General features: G+C 47.1%; 1 protein-coding gene across 5 annotated transcripts in view; it reads right to left on the bottom strand.

Moving 5' to 3' along the window:
* CYLD (CYLD lysine 63 deubiquitinase) overlaps positions 1-19,572 on the bottom strand; it is a 152,440-nt gene that overhangs the window by 56,636 nt on the left and 76,232 nt on the right. For 4 of the 5 annotated variants that reach the window (XM_077458414.1, XM_077458411.1, XM_077458422.1 and 1 more), the window contains one exon: positions 418-477. The exons of the other annotated variant lie outside the window; for it this stretch is intronic. In XM_077458414.1, the coding sequence (XP_077314540.1) occupies positions 418-477 (60 nt within the window). The remainder of the gene's footprint in view (positions 1-417; positions 478-19,572) is intronic. 5 annotated transcript variants of the gene reach the window in all.

Raw genomic sequence — 19,572 nt, 5'->3', positions numbered from 1 at the left:
CTCCCTTAGCTTTGTTTCCCTTCTTTGTGTTCGCTTCATTTCCTGTACATGCTTCCTGAGGACTGGTGCCCAGAACCGGACAGCATACTCTGGTGCGGGCGGACCAGAGTCTGAGAATTATCGTTTTATCTCTGCAGTTGATCCCCTTTTTAATGCATTCCAATATTCTGTTTGTTTTGTTAGCAGCAGCTTGGCATTGCATGCCATTACTGAGCCTGTCATCTACTAGGACCCCCACGTCCTTTTCCATCCTAGATTCCCCTAGAGCCCCCCCGTGTATAGATTGTATTCCTATTTTTTCCATCCAAATGCATTATTTTAAATTTTTCTACATTAAACATTATTTGCCATTAACCTAATGCCTGCAACATCCTAAAAAACAACTAAAAGTCCTTATATTAAAGAGACACCTTATACCTTCACAGCGGCTGCTTTCTTGCATACCAGAACTTCCTCCTCGTAATGATCTCTCTCTAGCTGTGAAGACAAAGACACCATTCATACACACAATTATTATTATTTCTGCTATAACACAACGCAACTTGAAAAGAAAAAATCTTCTGATCCTCAAAATAACTTGCTGGTGTATGAAAAATTGCCACCATTCCTTTTATCTATAAAAATCTATATGAATTACCATGTATATCTTGCAGAGAGAAAAAAAAATATTGCAATAGATGCCAAAGTACCAAGTTTACTGCAGGATATTGATCACCGGCAGTTCCCTTTAGAGATCCAATGAGTTCTCTGGATCTGTGGTCCTGCATCTTCCATGAATGTAGAGGGTGGAGTAGGCTATATCAAAGCTTGCTTTCTCTTTATCTACAGTATATGGGTGTTATAAGCAGTAGTTATTGCAACTGCTGAAAACCTTCCCTTGTGCTTACAGTGAAATCAGCAGTGCTCACAAAACAGACACAAGTAAGCTACTGCAGGCAATGTGAGCATTTGGTTTTCAGTTTTCTGAAACTTAATTTGTATATGCCTTTCTGTGAAGTCACAGGTAGTGACATGTGAAATTCTTAATTATATGCAGCTATTCATCTTTACAAGTAAACTCAAATCAGAAGAAAAAAAAACAGACAGGGACAAAAGACAACGTTCATAGAAACTAGATACTTTCACATATGTCTATATTTATAGATTTTTTAAAATATATTATATAATAATATTAGACATAAAAAAAAAAAAAAAAAATAAAAAAAAATATATATATATATATATATATTTTTTTCATCTATATTTATCTATAAGATTCTATATTAAAATCTCTTTCTCAGGGGGCGTGGTCTGGTGCTGCATGGAATAGGACGTGCGGTGTAGGAGCTCCGCTCGAGGCATATCCTTTACCCGATCCTGTGTGCATTTCTCATCAGCTTTTGGACGCTGCCAGGGCTTGGGGCTGCTCCACTACCCATCATGTCTCCCCCTAAACGTTCCGGTGCTGCTGCCAGGTTGGACAAATACCGCCGTGAGGACCGGAACCCCAATGAGGAAGATGGCGCCGTTCAGCTCCCTGAGGGTGGTGAGCAGCCTGCTAGTGATACCACCCGCGTGCGTGAAGCCATAGCTCTCTGCCAATCGACCCTCACCTCCAGAATCGAAGAGGTGAAGGTGGACATCTCTTTGATAAGGCAGGACATTCACAGGCTCCGGGAGCAGGTGTTGGAGACTGAGCGCCGGGTCGCCCACGTGGAGGATGGCCTGCATCCCCTCCAAGTTACCACCGAGCAGCTGCAATTCCAGCTGAACACCATCCTCTCCAAACAGGACGATATGGAGAACCGCCTCCGGAGGTGCAACCTTCGTTTTGTGGGCCTGCCTGAGCGATGTGAGGGTGCCGACCCCCCCACATACCTGGAGAATTTATTGATTACCACCTACGGCCGAGAGGCATTCTCCTCGACCTTTGTAGTGGAGCGCGCCCACCGCCTTGCCGCAAAGGCGCTTCCAGCGGGAGCCCCACCGAGGACCCTCATCGTCAAGTTCCTCAACTTCCGCGTGCCTGTCGCAGTGTACCCAGACTTCTCTGCAGAGGTGCAGAAGAAGAGAGCAAAGTTCACTGAGGCGAAGCGCCAACTGCGCGTGCTCCACCTGCCCTATGCGATGCTCTTCCCAGCTCATCTCTGTGTGACCAGGGATGGCAAGGCGCACTTCTTTGAGGACCCGCAGGCCGTCTTCTCCTGGCTGGAACGCCGTGGCGAGGCCGGCCGGCCCGACCAGTGATGTCCAACTCCCGGCGCGGATGCTCTCTGTTTGGCCTACGGACCGTGCACAAGACTTGGACATGTGAGTTTTTCAGCTGCACACCCCCTGTTATGCTTCCCCTTCTTCTCCTGGCTCCCCCGGTGACTTTATATTGTCCCTCAGCTCTGGCATTGCGTGCCCTGTTCCAATGCCATATGCCCTATACCGTGTTATTGTGCCTCGGGCGGCCCTCGCTAGCCCGTTCTGTTTGGGACTGGTTGAGTCCCCCAGAAACTGATGTGTGCTCTTCAGTTTATTCGCCCCCTTGCTGAGGCTTACCCTAAGACACTGGCGTATTTGACGCGACTGACTGTTACCTGTAAGCCCAAGTTTCCCTGGCCGGCCTCTGCCCCTCTGTTTTCGGAGGTGGCCAGAGAGTTGAACCTGCCTAGCCGGACCAGTGCTAATGCGGTATTTTTGTTACTTATCGTTATGTGCATTTTGCTACCTCACATCCTCTGCTGCAGCTCGCTGCTCTATGTGCCCGAGGTTGCCGGACTCCTCCTTGAACTGTGCCACCTTGGTGCTGGTTGTGGCCATCGGCTGCTGACCCGGGGGCTTGGCAACCCGGGCTGCTGGGGCGGGATGTGCAATTGCTGGGCATGTTCTTTTTACGTGTAAAAATGTTGGTGGGACCGGGGGGATCTGCATATGCATGCGCTCCAAGCATACATTATGGCGTCCCTTAAGCTTCTGACATGGAACGTTAGGGGCCTGGGAGATGGAGCTAAGTGGGCGGCAGTCCTGTCCCATATCAAGTCTCAACGGGCAGAGGTCTCGATCCTGGTAGAAACTCACTTGGCGGGACAAAAGCAGATGTGTCTCAAAAAACCATGGGTGGGCTGGCTTTACCAAGCCCCGCACACCTCGAATTCCCAGGGAGTAGCGGTTTTGATCGCTAAAACAGTTCAATTTCAGCTGCATGACCTACAATCGACCCTCAGGGTCGCTCCTTATTTTTATATGCTACTATTGGAGGTCTGGAACTCCTCGTCCTTGCCTTTTACATCCCCCCACCATTTGCCTTTGCTGTATTGCAGCAGGGTGTTGCATTCATGGCCCGGTACCCCTTGGTGCCTGCTGTTTGGGCAGGGGACTTCAATATGGTTATAAATCCCATACTCAATAGGTTGAGCCCACTGGCCTCCTCGCCCCCGTCGCTGGGTGTCACTAGGTTTGGGAGATTCATCGCGGAATTTGCCCTCACGGACTCATGGAGACATAGACACCCCACATTAACACACTATTCATGTTTCACTCCCTCACGCTCTGCCATGTCCCGCATAGACCTGATATTTCTCTCGCCCCCTCTCCTCCCCCACCTCCTAGACGTAGGGTTTGAGGCCAGGGTACTTTCCGATCACTCCCCCTATTGGATCAAATTGCGACTGCCGAATCCCCCTGGACCCCGTGTTTGGAAACTTAATCCCTTCTGGCTCACTGTCCTGTCAGACCTAGACTCTATCCAGCGCGAGTGGGACCAATTTTTCACACGAACACGGGCTCTGCCTCGTACGGCTCCGTGTGGGAGGCCTTCAAGGTGCATGCCCGCATGATCCTCACCACACGCATATCCAGGCATAAGGCTTCTTCCAAATGCCTGCTTGGACAGGCGGAGGAGCGACTGCATCCTCTTGAACTGGCCTTCCGGGCTGATCCGTCAGAGGCTAACGCCTCCCTCCTGAAACTGCAGATTAGGCTCACGGACCAGCTTCACCACGAAAAGGCCAGGCAGGGTATCTTTTTTGCTAAACAACGTCTATTTGAATATGGGGAACGCGCGGGCAAGTTACTGGCCTACATGGCCCATTTGGATCACCGGCCCCCGGTGGTGGTGTCCCTTATGCCGCGTACACACGATCAAACAATCCGGTGGAAAAGTCCGGCAAACTCAAGTCCGCCAAACAATCCCCCCGTGTGTAGCCTCCGGCATACTTTTTTGACCCGAAAGTACGGCGGAATTAGAATGCCGTGTTGCACTCCAATCTTCCCGCCGGACTCGCATTTTGGCAGACAATCCGACCGTGTTTATGCCAGTCCGCCGTACTTTTGAAATGAGCGGACTTTTCCCGCCCGGAGAAAAGTCCGCTCATTTCGAGCGGGTCTCCAGGTAGGCGGGGCCAGCGACGTCTCCTTCGCGGGCCGGCCAGGAAAGGGGGGCGAGCGAGCGCCCCCCCTCCTGAGCCGTACCAGGCCGCATGCCCTCAACATGGGGGGTGCCTTGGGGAAGGGGGGGGCGCACGGCCCCCCCACCCCAAAGCACCTTGTCCCCATGTTGATGAGGACAAGGGCCTCTTCCCGACAACCCTGGCCGTTGATTGTCGGGGTCTGCGGGCAGGGGGCTTATCGGAATCCGGGAGCCCCCTTTAATAAGGGGGCCCCCGGATACCGGCTCCCCACCCTATGTGAATGAGTATGGGGTACAATGTACCCCTACCCATTCACCTGTAAAATAAAGTACAAAAAAAAACACAACACACAAGATAAAATAATTTATTGCACAGCTCCGGGGGTCTTCCGACTTCGGGGGTCTTGTCCCCCTCTTCGATTTTTCTGCCAGGCCACCGCGCCTTCTTATAGCTCTTTTACAGGCGGTGGCCCGGTCTTCTGTCGCCGCCGCCGCCTTCCGTTCTTCTTCTTCTTCTCCAGGAGATGTTGACTCGACGATCTCTCCGGCCGCAATGCCAGGGACGCGCTGCGCTGCCACTTATATAGGGACAAGGGGCGGTGTCACATGGGTTGGTGTCACATGGTGACCCCGCCCCCCTTACGATGTCACAGTCCCGGAGGATGCTGGGACTGTCGCCATGTGACATCAACCCATGTGACACCGCCCCTTGTCCCTATATAAGTGTCAGCGCAGCGTGTCCCTGGCATTGCGGCCGGAGAGATCGAGTCAACATCTCCTGGAGAAGAAGAAGAAGAACGGCAGGCGGCAGCGACAGAAGACCGGGCCACCGCCTGTAAAAGAGCTATAAGAAGGCGCGGTGGCCCGGCAGAAGAACCGAAGAGGGGGACAAGACCCCCGAAGTCGGAAGAAGAGGCCGCAGCGATGAAGAAGAATGCCGGGCTCCTCCGCTAGTAAAAGAGCTACAAGAAGATAGCGGAGGAGTCCGGCGAGAAGACCCCCGAAGACGGAAGACCCCCCGGAGCTGTGCAATAAATTATTTTATCTTGTGTGTTGTGTTTTTTTTGTACTTTATTTTACAGGTGAATGGGTAGGGGTACATTGTACCCCATAATCATTCACATAGGGTGGGGAGCCGGTATCCGGGGGCCCCCTTATTAAAGGGGGCTCCCGGATTCCGATAAGCCCCCCGCCCGCAGACCCCGACAACCAACGGCCAGGGTTGTCGGGAAGAGGCCCTTGTCCTCATCAACATGGGGACAAGGTGCTTTGGGGTGGGGGGGCCGTGTGGCCCCCCCTTCCCCAAGGCACCCCCCATGTTGAGGGCACGCGGCCTGGTACGGCTCAGGAGGGGGGGGGGCGCTCGCTCGCCCCCCCTTCCTGGCTGGCCGGGTAGCGTGCTCGGACAAGGGTCTGTTGTGGATTTGGGGGGACCCCCACGCCGATTTTTTTCGGCGTTGGGGTTCCCCTTTAAGTCCATACCAGGCGGCGGGGCGAGCGACGTCTCCTTCGCGGGCCCCGTCTACCTGGAGACGCGCTCGAAATGAGCGGACTTTCCTCCGCGTGTGTGGGCGAGTCCGTTCATTTCAAAAGTAGGGCGGATAGTACGGCGGACTTAGTACGCCGTATTAGTCCGCTCAAAAAGTGCTGTGTGTGGGCAAGTAGCCCGTTCGGAAAGTCCGACGGACAGTCTGGCGGGAAGTCCGCCAGACTAAGTACGTCGGACATACCGCTACGTGTGTACGCGGCTTTAGAACTGCAAATGGAACTGTAGTCACTGATCCTGATATGGTGGCGGAGGAGTTTGGGTCCTTCTACTCGGACCTGTACTCCTCTACTGCACAGTACTCTCAGGATGAGCTCGTAGCGTTCCTCGGCACTGTCTCCTTCCCCTCCCTCACACCTCTGCAAAAACTCCAACTTGAAGCGCCCATCACTTCTGATTGTGTAGCGGAGGCCCTGTCACTACTCCCTACTTCCAAGGCCCCAGGGTCTGATGGTCTGCCCCTGGAGTTCTATACCCAGTTCAGTGAGACTTTGATCCCCAAACTGACCAAATTGTACTCACACATATTTGATTCTGGCACCCTCCCCAGATCTATGGGCGAAGCCCTCATAGTCCTCATTCCCAAGCCGGGCAAGGACCCGACGCTTCCCGAATCATACAGACCCATATCCCTGCTCCAATTAGATGTAAAGATTTTGGCCAAAATTCTTGCCCTGCGATTGAACAAAATAATCCACTCCCTGATATATCCCGACCAAACTGGGTTCATGCCCCAAAGGAACACGGCCTTCAATCTCCGGAGGCTTCACATGAACCTCCAGGCCCAGCACTCTGACATTGGCTCCAGAGTGGTGGTCAGCCTGGACGCCGCTAAGGCGTTTGACTCTGTGGAGTGGTGTTACCTTTGGGAATGCCTACGCAGATTTGGAATAGGTCCCAACTTTATTAAATGGCTTCAGTTGCTATATTACGCTCCCATGGCGCATATCCAGGTAAATGGTAGGATTTCCCCCCCCCTTCCCGCTCTCCCGGGGGACACGTCAGGGCTGCCCCATCTCGCCACTGCTATATGCTCTGGTGGTGGAGCCCCTGGCCGTGGCCCTTAGGACCCACCCGGACATCAGAGGTCTTCGCTGTGGTGGCCTGCATGAGGTGGTCAGTCTTTATGTGGACGACATGCTCCTCTATCTGGCGGATGCTGGCCCCTCATTGCAGGTGGCCCTGCGAACCATCACGGCTTTTGGAGCCTTCTCTGGGCTCCAGATTAACTGGACCAAGTCCTAAATACTTCCGCTAGACTTGGGGCCCCCCACCGCCGAGCAAGCGGCGCTTCCGCATGCTAGAGCAAACTCCATTAAATACCTTGGAGTGCATGTCTCCAGGTCCCTCCCAGACTACCTTACCCTCAATGTTGAGCCCCTATTTGATACCCTAAAATCTAAAACACAAGTATGGTCCCGTCTCCCCCTTGGGGTGATGGGCCAAATAAATTTAGTCAAGATGAAACTCCTCCCCAAGCTTCTGTACGTTTTTTGGCAGGCACCAATACACCTTCCCCTTCGCATATTCAAAGCTCTGGAATCTATTCTCAACACGTTTATTTGGGGTTCATCCCGGCACAAGTTGCCGTGGCGGGTCCTAAAATGCCCCTCGGATCTTGGTGGTACCGCCCTGCCTGACCTTTTCCTTTACTACATCGCATCTCAACTCTCCCATTTTTTTCATTTCAATCACACGGACAGAGCCCGATACACCACTTTAGTGTGTCCGCAGACCCCAGGCCCACTGATCCACCCTTTCCAGTTTTTGTTTTGTAGCTCCCTCCTCCCGCCCACTCCTAGGGATAAGCACCCCATGCTTTCTCACCACTGTAAAATTTGGCGACTCGCAACGCGACTAGGACAGGCCCCTTCCCCCATTCTCATACGCCCCTCTGGAACAACTCCGATATGCCGGATCTTGCCCTCATCCCGGGTCCCAAGTTGTGGGCAAACAGGGGTGTTATCTATCTCTCGCAGGTGGTCTCCAATGGGATGGTTAAATCCTTTCAGGTCCTCAAGGACGACTTTGCCCTACCCAATCACATGCTATTCTGCTATCTTCAACTCCGACACGCGCTCCATACCCAGTTTGCTAACCGCATCCCAAGAATCGGAACAGAAGATTGGGACGAAGCTCTAGCGAACCACAAAACTGTGTCACCTAAACTTTCAGACCGCCTCACTCACCTCTATATCCTGCACAGATCATACCTCACACCTCGTCGTATCGCCAAATACAGACCTGAGCATGATCCCCGCTGCCCTCGCTGTGCTTCCTCGGATGCCTCCTTCTATCATTTACTCTGGGCATGCCCGACTATACAGGGATACTGGACACAGGTGGTCCAGTTCCTCCATGACCGCATGGGCTCCCCGGTGTCTCTATGCCCTAGACAATGTTTATTGGGGCTCCTCTCTCTATCTGATGGCGAAAAATACCTTAATATCTTTCTGCAAGAGACGCTGTTTCAGGCCAGATTGCAGATCGCCAAAACATGGCTGAGAGGATGCCCCCCTACGATACAACAATGGATCAGGGCAATCAATATCACTCTCCCCTACAAGAAACTGTTGTACACTCACAGGGGATGTCCCCATAAATACAATAAAATCTGGGACAGATGGTTGGAGGATGCTTCTACCTGTAGTGTTGAAAGCTAGATGATTTCTTTCCAGCATGCCCCCTGGGTTTCTCATGGGGACTGTCTCCCCCTCCCCCCCTCACTCCGCACCCTTTTCAAAGCTTTTCTGCTGATAAGTGTCCCGTGTGCCTTGTTTTGCATTTATCTGTATATTATATGCACCTGTATGTAAAATGCACTTGTTAGTTTTGGTAGTGCCTGTTGCGCTACACTTTGGTAACTTTATCCTGTTCACCATGCTCAATAAAGCTGCTTTTTTGATCAAAAAAAAAAGCTCTTTCTCAAGGCATACAGTGCCTTGAAAAACTATTCATACCCCTTCAAATTTTCCACATTTTGTCATGTTACAACTAAAAACGTAAATGTATTTTATTGGGATTTTATGCGATAGACCAACACAAAGTGGCACATAATTGTGAAGTGGAAGGAAATACATAAATGGTTTTCAAATTTTTTTACAAATAAATATATGAAAAGTGTGGCGTGCATTTGTATTCAGCCCCAAAATTTGTTCCAAACACTACCTATTCATTTTCCTTCTGCACATCTTAAAAAATCACAGATCTGCTGCAATTTGTTTGGAACTACAAATGGCACAGAATACCCCGCTCAGTAACTACTGCATCATGCTCTGACAGTGGCCTTGCATTCCCCAACCTTATAAAATATTACCAAGCCTTGGAAATCCCAAAACTCTGGTTAGCGCACCTATACATCCTAATCTACTTTGGAATGCGAATGCGGAGGGGGATCCTAGTTGATTGCTGGGGGCCATGTCCCAGCTTCGGACGATTTGGAGCACGCTATCCCGCCAATATGCTCTTAAATCTGAAGCATCACTGCCGACCTTCTTTCTATACAATCCCAAGTTACCTGACGGCCTCACTTCCCTGATGTCATCTCCCTGGGCATTGAGGAACCTGTTCCATTTTGGCCATTTGGTAGACCCTAGGTCTCGTAAATTATTGCCATTTGCTGAACTTCAGGATAAATTTGATTTGCCTCACCAGGCGTTTTATGGTTAACTGCAGATTCACCATTATTCCCAAACCATGACCCCAAATTTGTAATTCTCCTCTCCATCCTCCTTTGAACGTATAATTCTGCAAGGCACTGCAAGGAAGGGACTGATTTCTGACATTTACCAGATATTGAAAGCTTATTCCACTCAAGATCAAGGTAAACACTCTTACATGCTCCGATGGGAGAGGGTGCCAAGTGAGGAAATTCCTCTGGAGGCGTGGCAGGTGATTTGTTCTCAGGCAGCTAAAAGCTCCCTCTGTACTCTCTATAAGGAAAATGAGTATAATATTTTCTACTTTTGGTACCCAACACCAGATGTTCTTCACACCATCTACCATACTAGTTCTGATTGTTGTTGGCATTGCCACAGGGATAAAGGTACCCTCCTCCATATATATGGGAGATGTCCATTGATTACCCCTTTTTCAATTTTTTTTAACAGTTGCTGGGCGCCTTTTTGAGGTATCTACTCCTATGACACCAAAACTTTTTTTGCTGGGCCTATCCCCACTGAAAATTTCTAAACCCTATAACAAGCTGCTCTGCCATATCCTTTACAGCTGTGAGCTTTCTTATAGCTATTAACTGGAAACAGCGCTCTCCTCCCTCCTCAGATGCTTTGTATGCTAGGATTAAAGATGTGGAGTTGATGGAGAAAATGACTGCTAGAACACAGGACAGAATGGAGGCTCACAATCATGTTTGGGAACTATGGCATCTCCAGGAGGACCCCCCTTGAGTTCGTAAACGAGTTGTTGTGATGACCCTTGACTCTCTCTCTTTCTTTCCTGATGATCTTTTCTCTTCATGCTTTTCTTTAAGTAATATTATTTCTCCTTCTAACAAAAAATTTTTGCGCTACAATGTTCTGCCAGTTTTATAGTTTTAACTGAGAACCTGTTTAGATTGGCTTTCGTTCCATTTTTTTTTTTTGCATTCTCTTATATTTGAACATTGTGGTTGTTACAGCCATGGTTGTTTAAAAATGTCTTTACTGCATTATTAGTGATCTTTATATGTAATGAACATAGCGCTTATATCCTGGAGTGTCTTATTTTTTATAAAAAAAAAAAAAAGGATTGACCAATAAAAATTATTTGAAAAAAAAAAATAAGAAAATTGCTGTTCACAGACGGTCTCCATACAATCTGACAGAGTTTGAGCTATTTCGCAAAGATGGAGAAAATGGAGAAAACTTGGAACAGTAATGAACCTTCCCAGGAGTGGCAAGTCTACCAAAATTACTCTAAGCGCACAACGACTCATCCAGGAGGTCATAAAAGAACTCAGAACAACATCTAAAGAACTGCAGGCCTCACTTGCCTCAGTTAAGAGTTCCAAGGTGAAAACCCTGCTGACCAAAAAGAACACAAGGGCTCGTCTTACATTTGCCAAAAATCATCTTGATTATCCCAAAGATTATCTTGATTATGCCCAAGAAATTTTGGGCAAATATTCTCTGGACTGATGAGACAAAAGTTGAACTTTTTGAAAGGTGTGCGCCCCGTTACATCTGAAATTTAATAAAAAGAACATCATACCAACAATCAGACATGATGGTGGTAGTGTGATGGTTTGGGACAGCTTTACAGCTTCAGGACCTGGAAGACTTGCCAAAATTGATGAAACTATGAGTTCTGGGCTCTCAAGTCTAAGAACAATATCCAGCCATCAGTTTGTGATCCCAAACTCAAAACACAGTTGGGTTTATACTGCAGGACAATGATCCGAAACACACTAGCAAGTCCAACTCTGAATGGCTCAAAAATACAAAACAAAAGGTTTTGGAGTGGCCTAGTCAAAGTCCAGATGATTGAGAATATGTGCAATGATCTTAAACAGGCAGTTTATGCTCAAAAAAGCCTCCAATGTAGCTGAACTAAAACATTTCTGCCAAGAAGAGTGAGCCAAAGTTCCTCCACGGCGATGTGAAAGACCCATTGCCAGTTATGGCAAATGCTTGATTGCAGTTGTTGCTGCCAAGGGTGACACAAGCGGGTATTAGATTTAGGGGGCAATTCATTTTTCACATAAGACCAGGAAGGTTTGGACAGCTTTTTTCCCCTTATTACATGAAATCATCATTTAACCACTTGCCTACCAGGCCAATTCTCATTCTCAAAATCATTTTGTTTTCTAGAAAATTACTCAGAAACCCCAAACATTATATATGTTTTTTTAGCAGAGACCCGGGGGAATAAAATGGTTGTCGTTTTTATTGCGCACGGTATTTGCGCAGTCATTTTTCAAATAAGTTTTTTTGTAGGAAAGTTTTATGCATTAAAATAAACAAAGCCGTAAAGTTAACCCAATCTTTTTGCATAATGTGAAAGATAATGTTATGCCAAGTAAATATATACCCAATATGTCACGCTTTAAAAGTGCACACACTCCTGGAATGGCACCAAACTTCGGTACATTATTTTTATTATTGTTTATTTTACTAGTATTTTTCTATGTTGACGCTTTCATTTTACATTTTTTTTAGATCACTTTTATTCCTATTACAAGGAATGTAAACATCTCCTGTAATAGGAATAGGGCCTGACAGGTCCTTTTTACAGCGAGATCTGGGGTCTATAAGTTCGTAGACCTCGCCTCTAGGCTGGGAAGCCCTGAAATCCCCTCCAAAAAAACAATCTTGGATTCCCAGCCAAAGTGGCAGCATATTTTCAAATGCAGTGGCTGGGCGTGACATCATAACATTGCGCTCAGCCTCCAAAAGGTCATAGAGACTTTCGGGGACCATCTGGCCCACCAGATTTTCTATGGCCAACATTTCCAGCGCCGGCCAATTCCTCCTCCTGCACGGGCAAGCCGCTAAAAGCACCGGACAGCAGCAGGAGGGACGTAACCTCCTCCCACCTGTACGAACGATCAATCGACTGAACTGCCGCTAAGATTGTTCTAACAGTGCAGGGAATCACCGGCTGTAAAAAGAAGGTATTTGAATGATGGCTGTAACTGCAGGCATCATTCAGGTATCACCACTCAAAATCTGTGAAGTCATATGATGGCGTGTGGGTGGGAAGTGGTTAAACAATGCATTTTGCATTTAATGGGGCTTACTTTAAGTAATGTTAAAATGTGTTTGATCGGAACCATTGAATTGTGACAAGTATGCAAAAAAAAAAAAACGGAAGGGGGCAAATATTTTTTCGCAGCACTGTATACATACACTGTATATTTGTTTCAAGCTTATATGATATAGCCCTACCACATACTGAGTGTGCTGATATCTATAAACATAAGGCTGGGCTTATGGCTAGGTTATAGTAAGGCTGGGTTCACACTATGTGCTGTGCTGAGCACAGCAAGGAGATACGTCCCCGTTTCAGGTCCGAATTAAGTTCAAATTTTTGCCCGAAATCAGATCTGAAAAGGAGCCAAAGACACACAGGATCCCTCTGCTGTGTGCTCCGTGGCCACCCAGGAGATGTGAGAACCAGTTTCACTGAACGCTGGTCACACTCTCCTGTCATGTGAATTGGATGCAGAGAAATTTGCATCCTATTTGCATAAGTGTGAACCCAATAGTGGCTGCATCAGTTTATTTTTTAGGCTTTTTCCCCTTTGTTTCACCTGGTGGCAATTTTGGACAATAGCATTGCCACTCTGGGGGAAGGGGAGGGTTAAAAGTACTACCAAATTTAAATATGATAACAAATTGAAGCTCAACTCCAGCTAATACATTATATTCAGTTATGGCAAACCGAGTTTCTCCTTTTTACATAAATAAAAGCTGATCACTTTAAGCACCCATTCTGGGGTTAAATGATCTGTCTGATCACTGTAACTGCAAAAGAGCTTTTCTGTTGAAAAACTGACTTAGGCCTCATGCAAACAGGACATTTTACAAACTCTCCTAGAAGCTTTTCCTCCTGGCAACAATATTTTGGCAGAAAAAACGCTTGATGCTTGTAAAAGGGTTCAACCCTTTTGCAAGCGTTTAGGCACATTTACAGGCGTCAAGAGCTTGGGCATTAATTAATTTTAATGGCTATAATAATCATTTATTATGGTCGTAAAAATGAATTAACGTTCAAGTGATAAATGCATAGTATTAACCCGCGTTGACGGATATAGAAGTGCCAAGTGTTTTTTCTACCAAAGCTCTGCTGCTCCTGGATGCACTGGCGGGGGGGGGGGGGTGTTCTGTCTCTAAAAGCCCCTGCCAAAGCCTGTATGCACATGGACACTTATTGGCAGGATCACCAGATGAAAATAGAAGAAAGCCTAAAACAGAAAACTAATACAGCCATCACATCACAAGAATTGGTAAGCTGCAAGCTTTTGGGTTTATTACTCTTTCAATTAGATGTCTCTTTTTTACTGCCAAAGAGGGCATCAATGGCAAACAGGGTGACCCAATGGGGTTTATTTTCTAAAGTCGCAGAGTGCATAATCAGGGTCACTTCTGCATAGAAACCAATCAGCTTTTAATCTCAGCTTGCTCAATTAAGCTTTGGAAATAAAACCTGGAAGCTGATTGGTTTCTATGCAGAAGTGAGTCTGATTTTGACTCTCCAGTTTTAGTAAATAAACCCCACTGTCTTTCCTATGAAAAAAAAGGTTACAATATGTAGAATTTAGGGAAATAATACAACTTCAATTGATAATGGCAAAGATTTTTTTCCCTAATATAAAAAATGGCAGGTGTTTCACTGGTCTTTTGCATTTCTTCCTACTAAATCAGCAGTAACATTATTGGTTTAACTCTTAACCTATTTTCAGTCAAGGCACCCTTTTAAAATTATGCACATCTCGAGGCACTGCATTCTAAAATGTAAAAATAAAATGAATAGTTTTATATAATGCAGCAAAAGCCACACATGTAGGACACCCAATGTTAGAGATGATTTATTCTTCCAAAGCAAATACATCTTAACACACTGGTAATGAATATATCCTAGTGCTTTTCTGCTCTCTAGGTTTCTCTCCCTCACTTAGCATATGATACCCCAGTGTTGACAGAGAGGGCAGGGGAGGGGCAAATACGGATTCTGTGAAGACTCCCAGGGTCCTCCTTATAAACTGATGACATCATTGGTTGTCAGGATGCCGGCAGGCTGGACGTTTGTAATGGTACATAATGAAAACCTGTGGCTTTGTGTAACTAAAAGGCGGGCTTCATCCATCCGCTACTTCAATGCAATTTTTGGGCAATTTTTTGACCATTTTGCCAAGGCACACCCGAAGAGACCTGAAGGCACCCTGGTTGAAAAAGACTGCTTTGACTTTCTCTTTTCTCACTTTACTTATTATGTTAAAATTTGCCAGCTAAAAGAAAGATATATCAGACCCAAATTAATGCATTTCTAATATTTTTGTTTTCATGCAAGCAGTGTATATACATGAGTTTGACTTGGTATCAGCATTTTTTAGTTTACTCTACATTGGAGTTAACACAAGAAGCCAGTGAGGTGTGCTAAAGTGCAAGTAGAATACTGATAAAAAGAAAGAGCAAAGCAAAGCTACAGTCACATGGACATTTGTATCTGACAGCAGCACACGCCAGTAATCTGCACTTGGAAAAAGTTTAATATTTCCTGCAGAGTTGCGTCATCGTTTTAAGGTATTTTTTCCTAAATACCCCAGGCACCTCTGCTTCCTCTTTGTAGGTAGTTTTCTGAGCTAGGAGATAATTGAAATGCAATTGAAATGGAGTACATACTACAGATGGTGCCTACCATTGTATGCCTACTTGAAAAGAGAAGACGCCTGAGGGCCAGTTCACACCAGGGTCACACAGGAACACGGCCCGCTTTCCTAATGCGGTGCAGTTTGACAGGCTGCAAATCACACTGAAAAGTGGAAAAAGTAGTACAAGCACTACTTTAAAAAAAAAAACTATGAACCAAACCGTATGGTACTGCAGTACCATGCGATTTAGTGCCCATCTGCGATTGGGTGCCATTAAAAATACACTGGCTTCTACATACAGATCATAAGAGCAGTGTAAAAACCTGCAGTGTGCTATTCTTTCCTCCCTCGTTTAGGCAGGAGATGCCATTAGGCAAATAAAATAGTTGCAATGGAGGGCGTGGTCGAGCGCATGGAGAAGTAGGATGTGTCCTACTTGAGGCTCCCGCACACACCATGCTATTCACGGCTCCCAGCACTCTCAGGATCTGCAGCAAAGATCGGTAATAGGGAAGAGAGGTGGGGGGAGAGGGCCACCAGACCACCGACCCGCATAAAGAGGGGGAAATCTGCCGGGTTTTTTTCCCTGATTAGGGCCGAGCCAGCATGCCCCCCCCCCCCCCATCCAAGATGGCGCCATCCTGATCCACAGGCACACATGCAGCCTCACAGGGAGCTGCTTCACAGCACTCCACACCACACATGAGAACCAGGCAGCGCGTCAGATCCCCTGTAGATTCTGAAAACGGCTCCATCCGTTCTGCCTGCCAATCCTCTGAATTACACCGGGCCTTCCGTAGCTGGGACATGGAAGCTTACATTAAGGCCCTGCCAACCAGACATGATTTTGAAGAGTGTGTGCAGAGACTTGAACACTCATACAAACAAGAGATGTCAGAGCTGCGCAGAGTTGTCACAAACAGGCTAGAGGAAGTGGAACACAGTGTAGAGGAAACGGTCTCCACATTGAATTCACATGAAGCCATTTTACATGAACACATCCTGCAGATTTAACAAATCATGTATCACCAATATGACCAGGAAAATAGGGTCAGACGCAACAATAAACGCATCCGTGGCCTCCCAGAGCTCCCCTGGAACTTGATTGTGTACACATAGCCCTGTGCCCTAAAAATCCGAACCTGGAACAACCCAGAGATGTTATACGCAGAGTGCAATGTTATGCTATTAAAGCTGACATAATGTAAGCGGCATGCATGCAAGAGGCCATATACTTTGATAGTGCCCAGGTATCCCTACTCCCAGACCTCTCCAAGCTGACCCTGGACATGCAGTGAGCTCTGAAACCACTTACAGGCATCCTGCAAGCAAAACAAATTAAATATTGATGGGGTTTCCCATTTCACCTTTTTGCGTCCCACGATGGAAAATCAGCGACACATTGCACACTGGGTGACCTCCCAAATTTCCTTGGCACCTTTGGGCTACCACAAATCCCTACACCTGAATGGCCACTTCATGCAGCCACTCCTGGACTCCCCGTCATCACAGGCTGGCAAAAAAGACCCAAGAAGAACAAACGTTCCAGATCGGAAGCTCCAAATCGACAGCCAGATGAACTACCATCTCTTACACTTTGACTAGTTTCCCCTTCACAGGTATCAGACCCGTGAAGCCTTCCCCGTTTCCAGTTTTGTTGGGACACTACTAACCTACTGTTTATTTCCCTCAAACAGGTTTTGATCTTAAAAATGGGTCCTCCCCTCCCCACCCTTATTACAATGTATTGTTATACTTAGAGCCAGTAAAAGGACCCTGTATACTGGTCAGGTTTTCACTGTATCATCCCAGGACTTGTCCTCTCAGAAACTCGTTTACTGGTATACAAAATGTATGCAGCCTCTCAGGGTCCCAAGCTGTAATGTTTACCAGAAACGTTTTTTTGTTGCTGCCCGGTGTGTGCGCGCGCCTTCATGCACTGACCGCCACCCCCCATTTAGGATTTTCAGCCCCCCTAGCGGTCTTACCTGACATGTTGATCACAAAGCTATTAGGTTGGCAGTTGAGGCCTTGGTTTTCTACCTTGCTCTCCCTTTTTCTTCCTATGCTATTTCTCACACATACCTTCTACTTATTCACCACTAGATGCTGCTCTATTCCCTATCTCTCCCCTCCCACCCCCTTCTTTGAGACAGCGAGCCTCGACTCCAACAATATCTATCTGCAACCCAAGCTATTCCCCCTCATCGCTACACAGGTTTCCTTGAAAGTCTCCTCTCTGAATTGTAGAGGCCTCAACACCCCAGAGAAAAGTAGGGAAAAAATTGTATAATTTCCATAAACTCTGCACCCAAATACTCCTCCAGGAAACTCACTTTAGATCCGATACAATCCCACATCTTTTCCATAAGCAATACCCCACGTGGTTCCATAGCCCCAACCCCTCTGCGAACTCTAAGGGGGTCTCCATCGCCTTCCACGCCACGTTCACCCCAGATGTCCTTGACACCTATATTGATACTCTAGGGAGATATATACTTTCATATATGAACATGATCTCTCTGCCACAATCTTAGTGAATGGAACTCAATCAAAGAAGCTTACACTCGCCAAATGCCATCAGACAGGGCTGCCCCTCTCCCCACTTCTGTTTGCCCTAGTCCTTAAACATCTAGCTTAAGCCATCAGAGCGAATCCAAATATACACGGTATACAAACCCCTTGCTCGCAACGTAAACTTTCCCTATACGCAGATGATCTTTTCCTTTATGTGACTCAAACCCACATCAGCATTACATCCATACTCCCAGAGATCCACAGGTTTGGCCGGTTCAGCAACTACAAACTGAACATCTCCAAGACTGAAGAACTGTACCTCTCCTTAACACAACCTACCCTCTCCTCCCTCAAGACCAACTTCTACTTTCAGTGGCAATCAAACTCAATATTATACCTAGGCACAGCCATGTCAACACACATAACAGGCATATATGCTCTAAACTTTAGCCCACTACTCACAAAACTCGGACGCCTCACTGAAAACAGAATGGACCTACCAGTGTCATGGTTTGGTCGCATGAATATGCTAAAAATGTATATACTCCCCAAGTTATTGTATCTCTTTCAAGCCCTACCAATTGCACTTCTATCCATGAAACACAAGCTCTTATGCTCGCCCATCTCCATTGGCAGGGTAGGCCTAACAGATTTTGAGCTCTACCATACATCCACAGTGGTCTCCCAAGTCCTGGAGTGGTTCCCCCGCCCTCTGATTAAAGCCTCCACCTTGGTGGAACAAGATTTGTCCTTAGCTGACCTCCGAGCACTTCTATGGGGTTATGACTGGACGTACAAATCTCTCCCAACGTTATCCCCCCTCACCAGAAAAGCTCTACAAATCTGGTAATGCAGAAGAGACAGCTACTCACTATCCACTGACAGAGCCCAATCATCCCCCTATTTGACAACCCAGCTCTACCAGATGGTAGATCAGCCTTAAAGCGGTTGTATACTCTTTTTTTTTTTCACTTTTACTTACAGGTAAGCCTATAATAAGGCTTGCCTGTATGTAAAAAAAATCTCCTAAACCTGTATGGTTTAGGAGATATTCCCCTGGCAATGAGCCGCTGATTGCAGCGGTGCATGCGCAAAGGGGTTTCTCGGCTGGAAGCCCGGCAGACGCCGGACCCTGCCAGAAAGAAATCTCCTGCGCGCATGCGCGGGAGTGACGATATCGCCGCTCCAGCCACTCACAGCGCCGGAGCTGCGATATCCGGAACACAGCTGACATGTTCCCTCGGCGCGTATCGGCGAGATGTCAGGGGCCTCGTTCTAAGGTAAGTATTTCATAATGAGCTAGTATGCGGTGCATACTAGCTCATTATGCATTTTCCCTTGCAGATATAAAAAAAAAATTCTGAGGGTTTACTACCGCTTTAACCATAGATAATTATAACAGATCCACCTGGCCCAAAGTACAACAATTTGTCAATGACACCCAGGGTATCTTCGTGACAAACCAATATAACATGGCTGACCTGCCTACACTTGACCTTCTATTGTAAGAAATTCACAATTTTCAACAAATTCACAGACCCCTCACTGGCTTTGAACAGTTATGCACATTCTCAGAAATGCCCCGGCACACGTTATCAACGATCTACAGACTGATCCTAGAACATACGCATGGTACTTTACCTAAGTACACTAAAGCCTGGTCAGAGGAGCTGGGGAGAGACATATCAGAGGCAGAATGGGGTAAGGCCTTTCTCTTTACCCATAAGTCATCTATCTCGAGCTACACAGAGGAAAAAAATGATAAGCTGGTGTTCAAGTGGTATCGAGTGCCAACGAACCTCAAGATCATGTTCCCATCATTTA

This window comes from Lithobates pipiens, unplaced genomic scaffold (genome assembly GCF_037356315.1).
Source record: "Lithobates pipiens isolate NorthernLeopardFrog02 unplaced genomic scaffold, aLitPip1_a1.2 Scaffold_10, whole genome shotgun sequence".
In the NCBI taxonomy this organism is placed as follows: Eukaryota; Metazoa; Chordata; class Amphibia; order Anura; family Ranidae; genus Lithobates; species Lithobates pipiens.
This window is presented reverse-complemented; position numbering and strand designations above follow the sequence as displayed.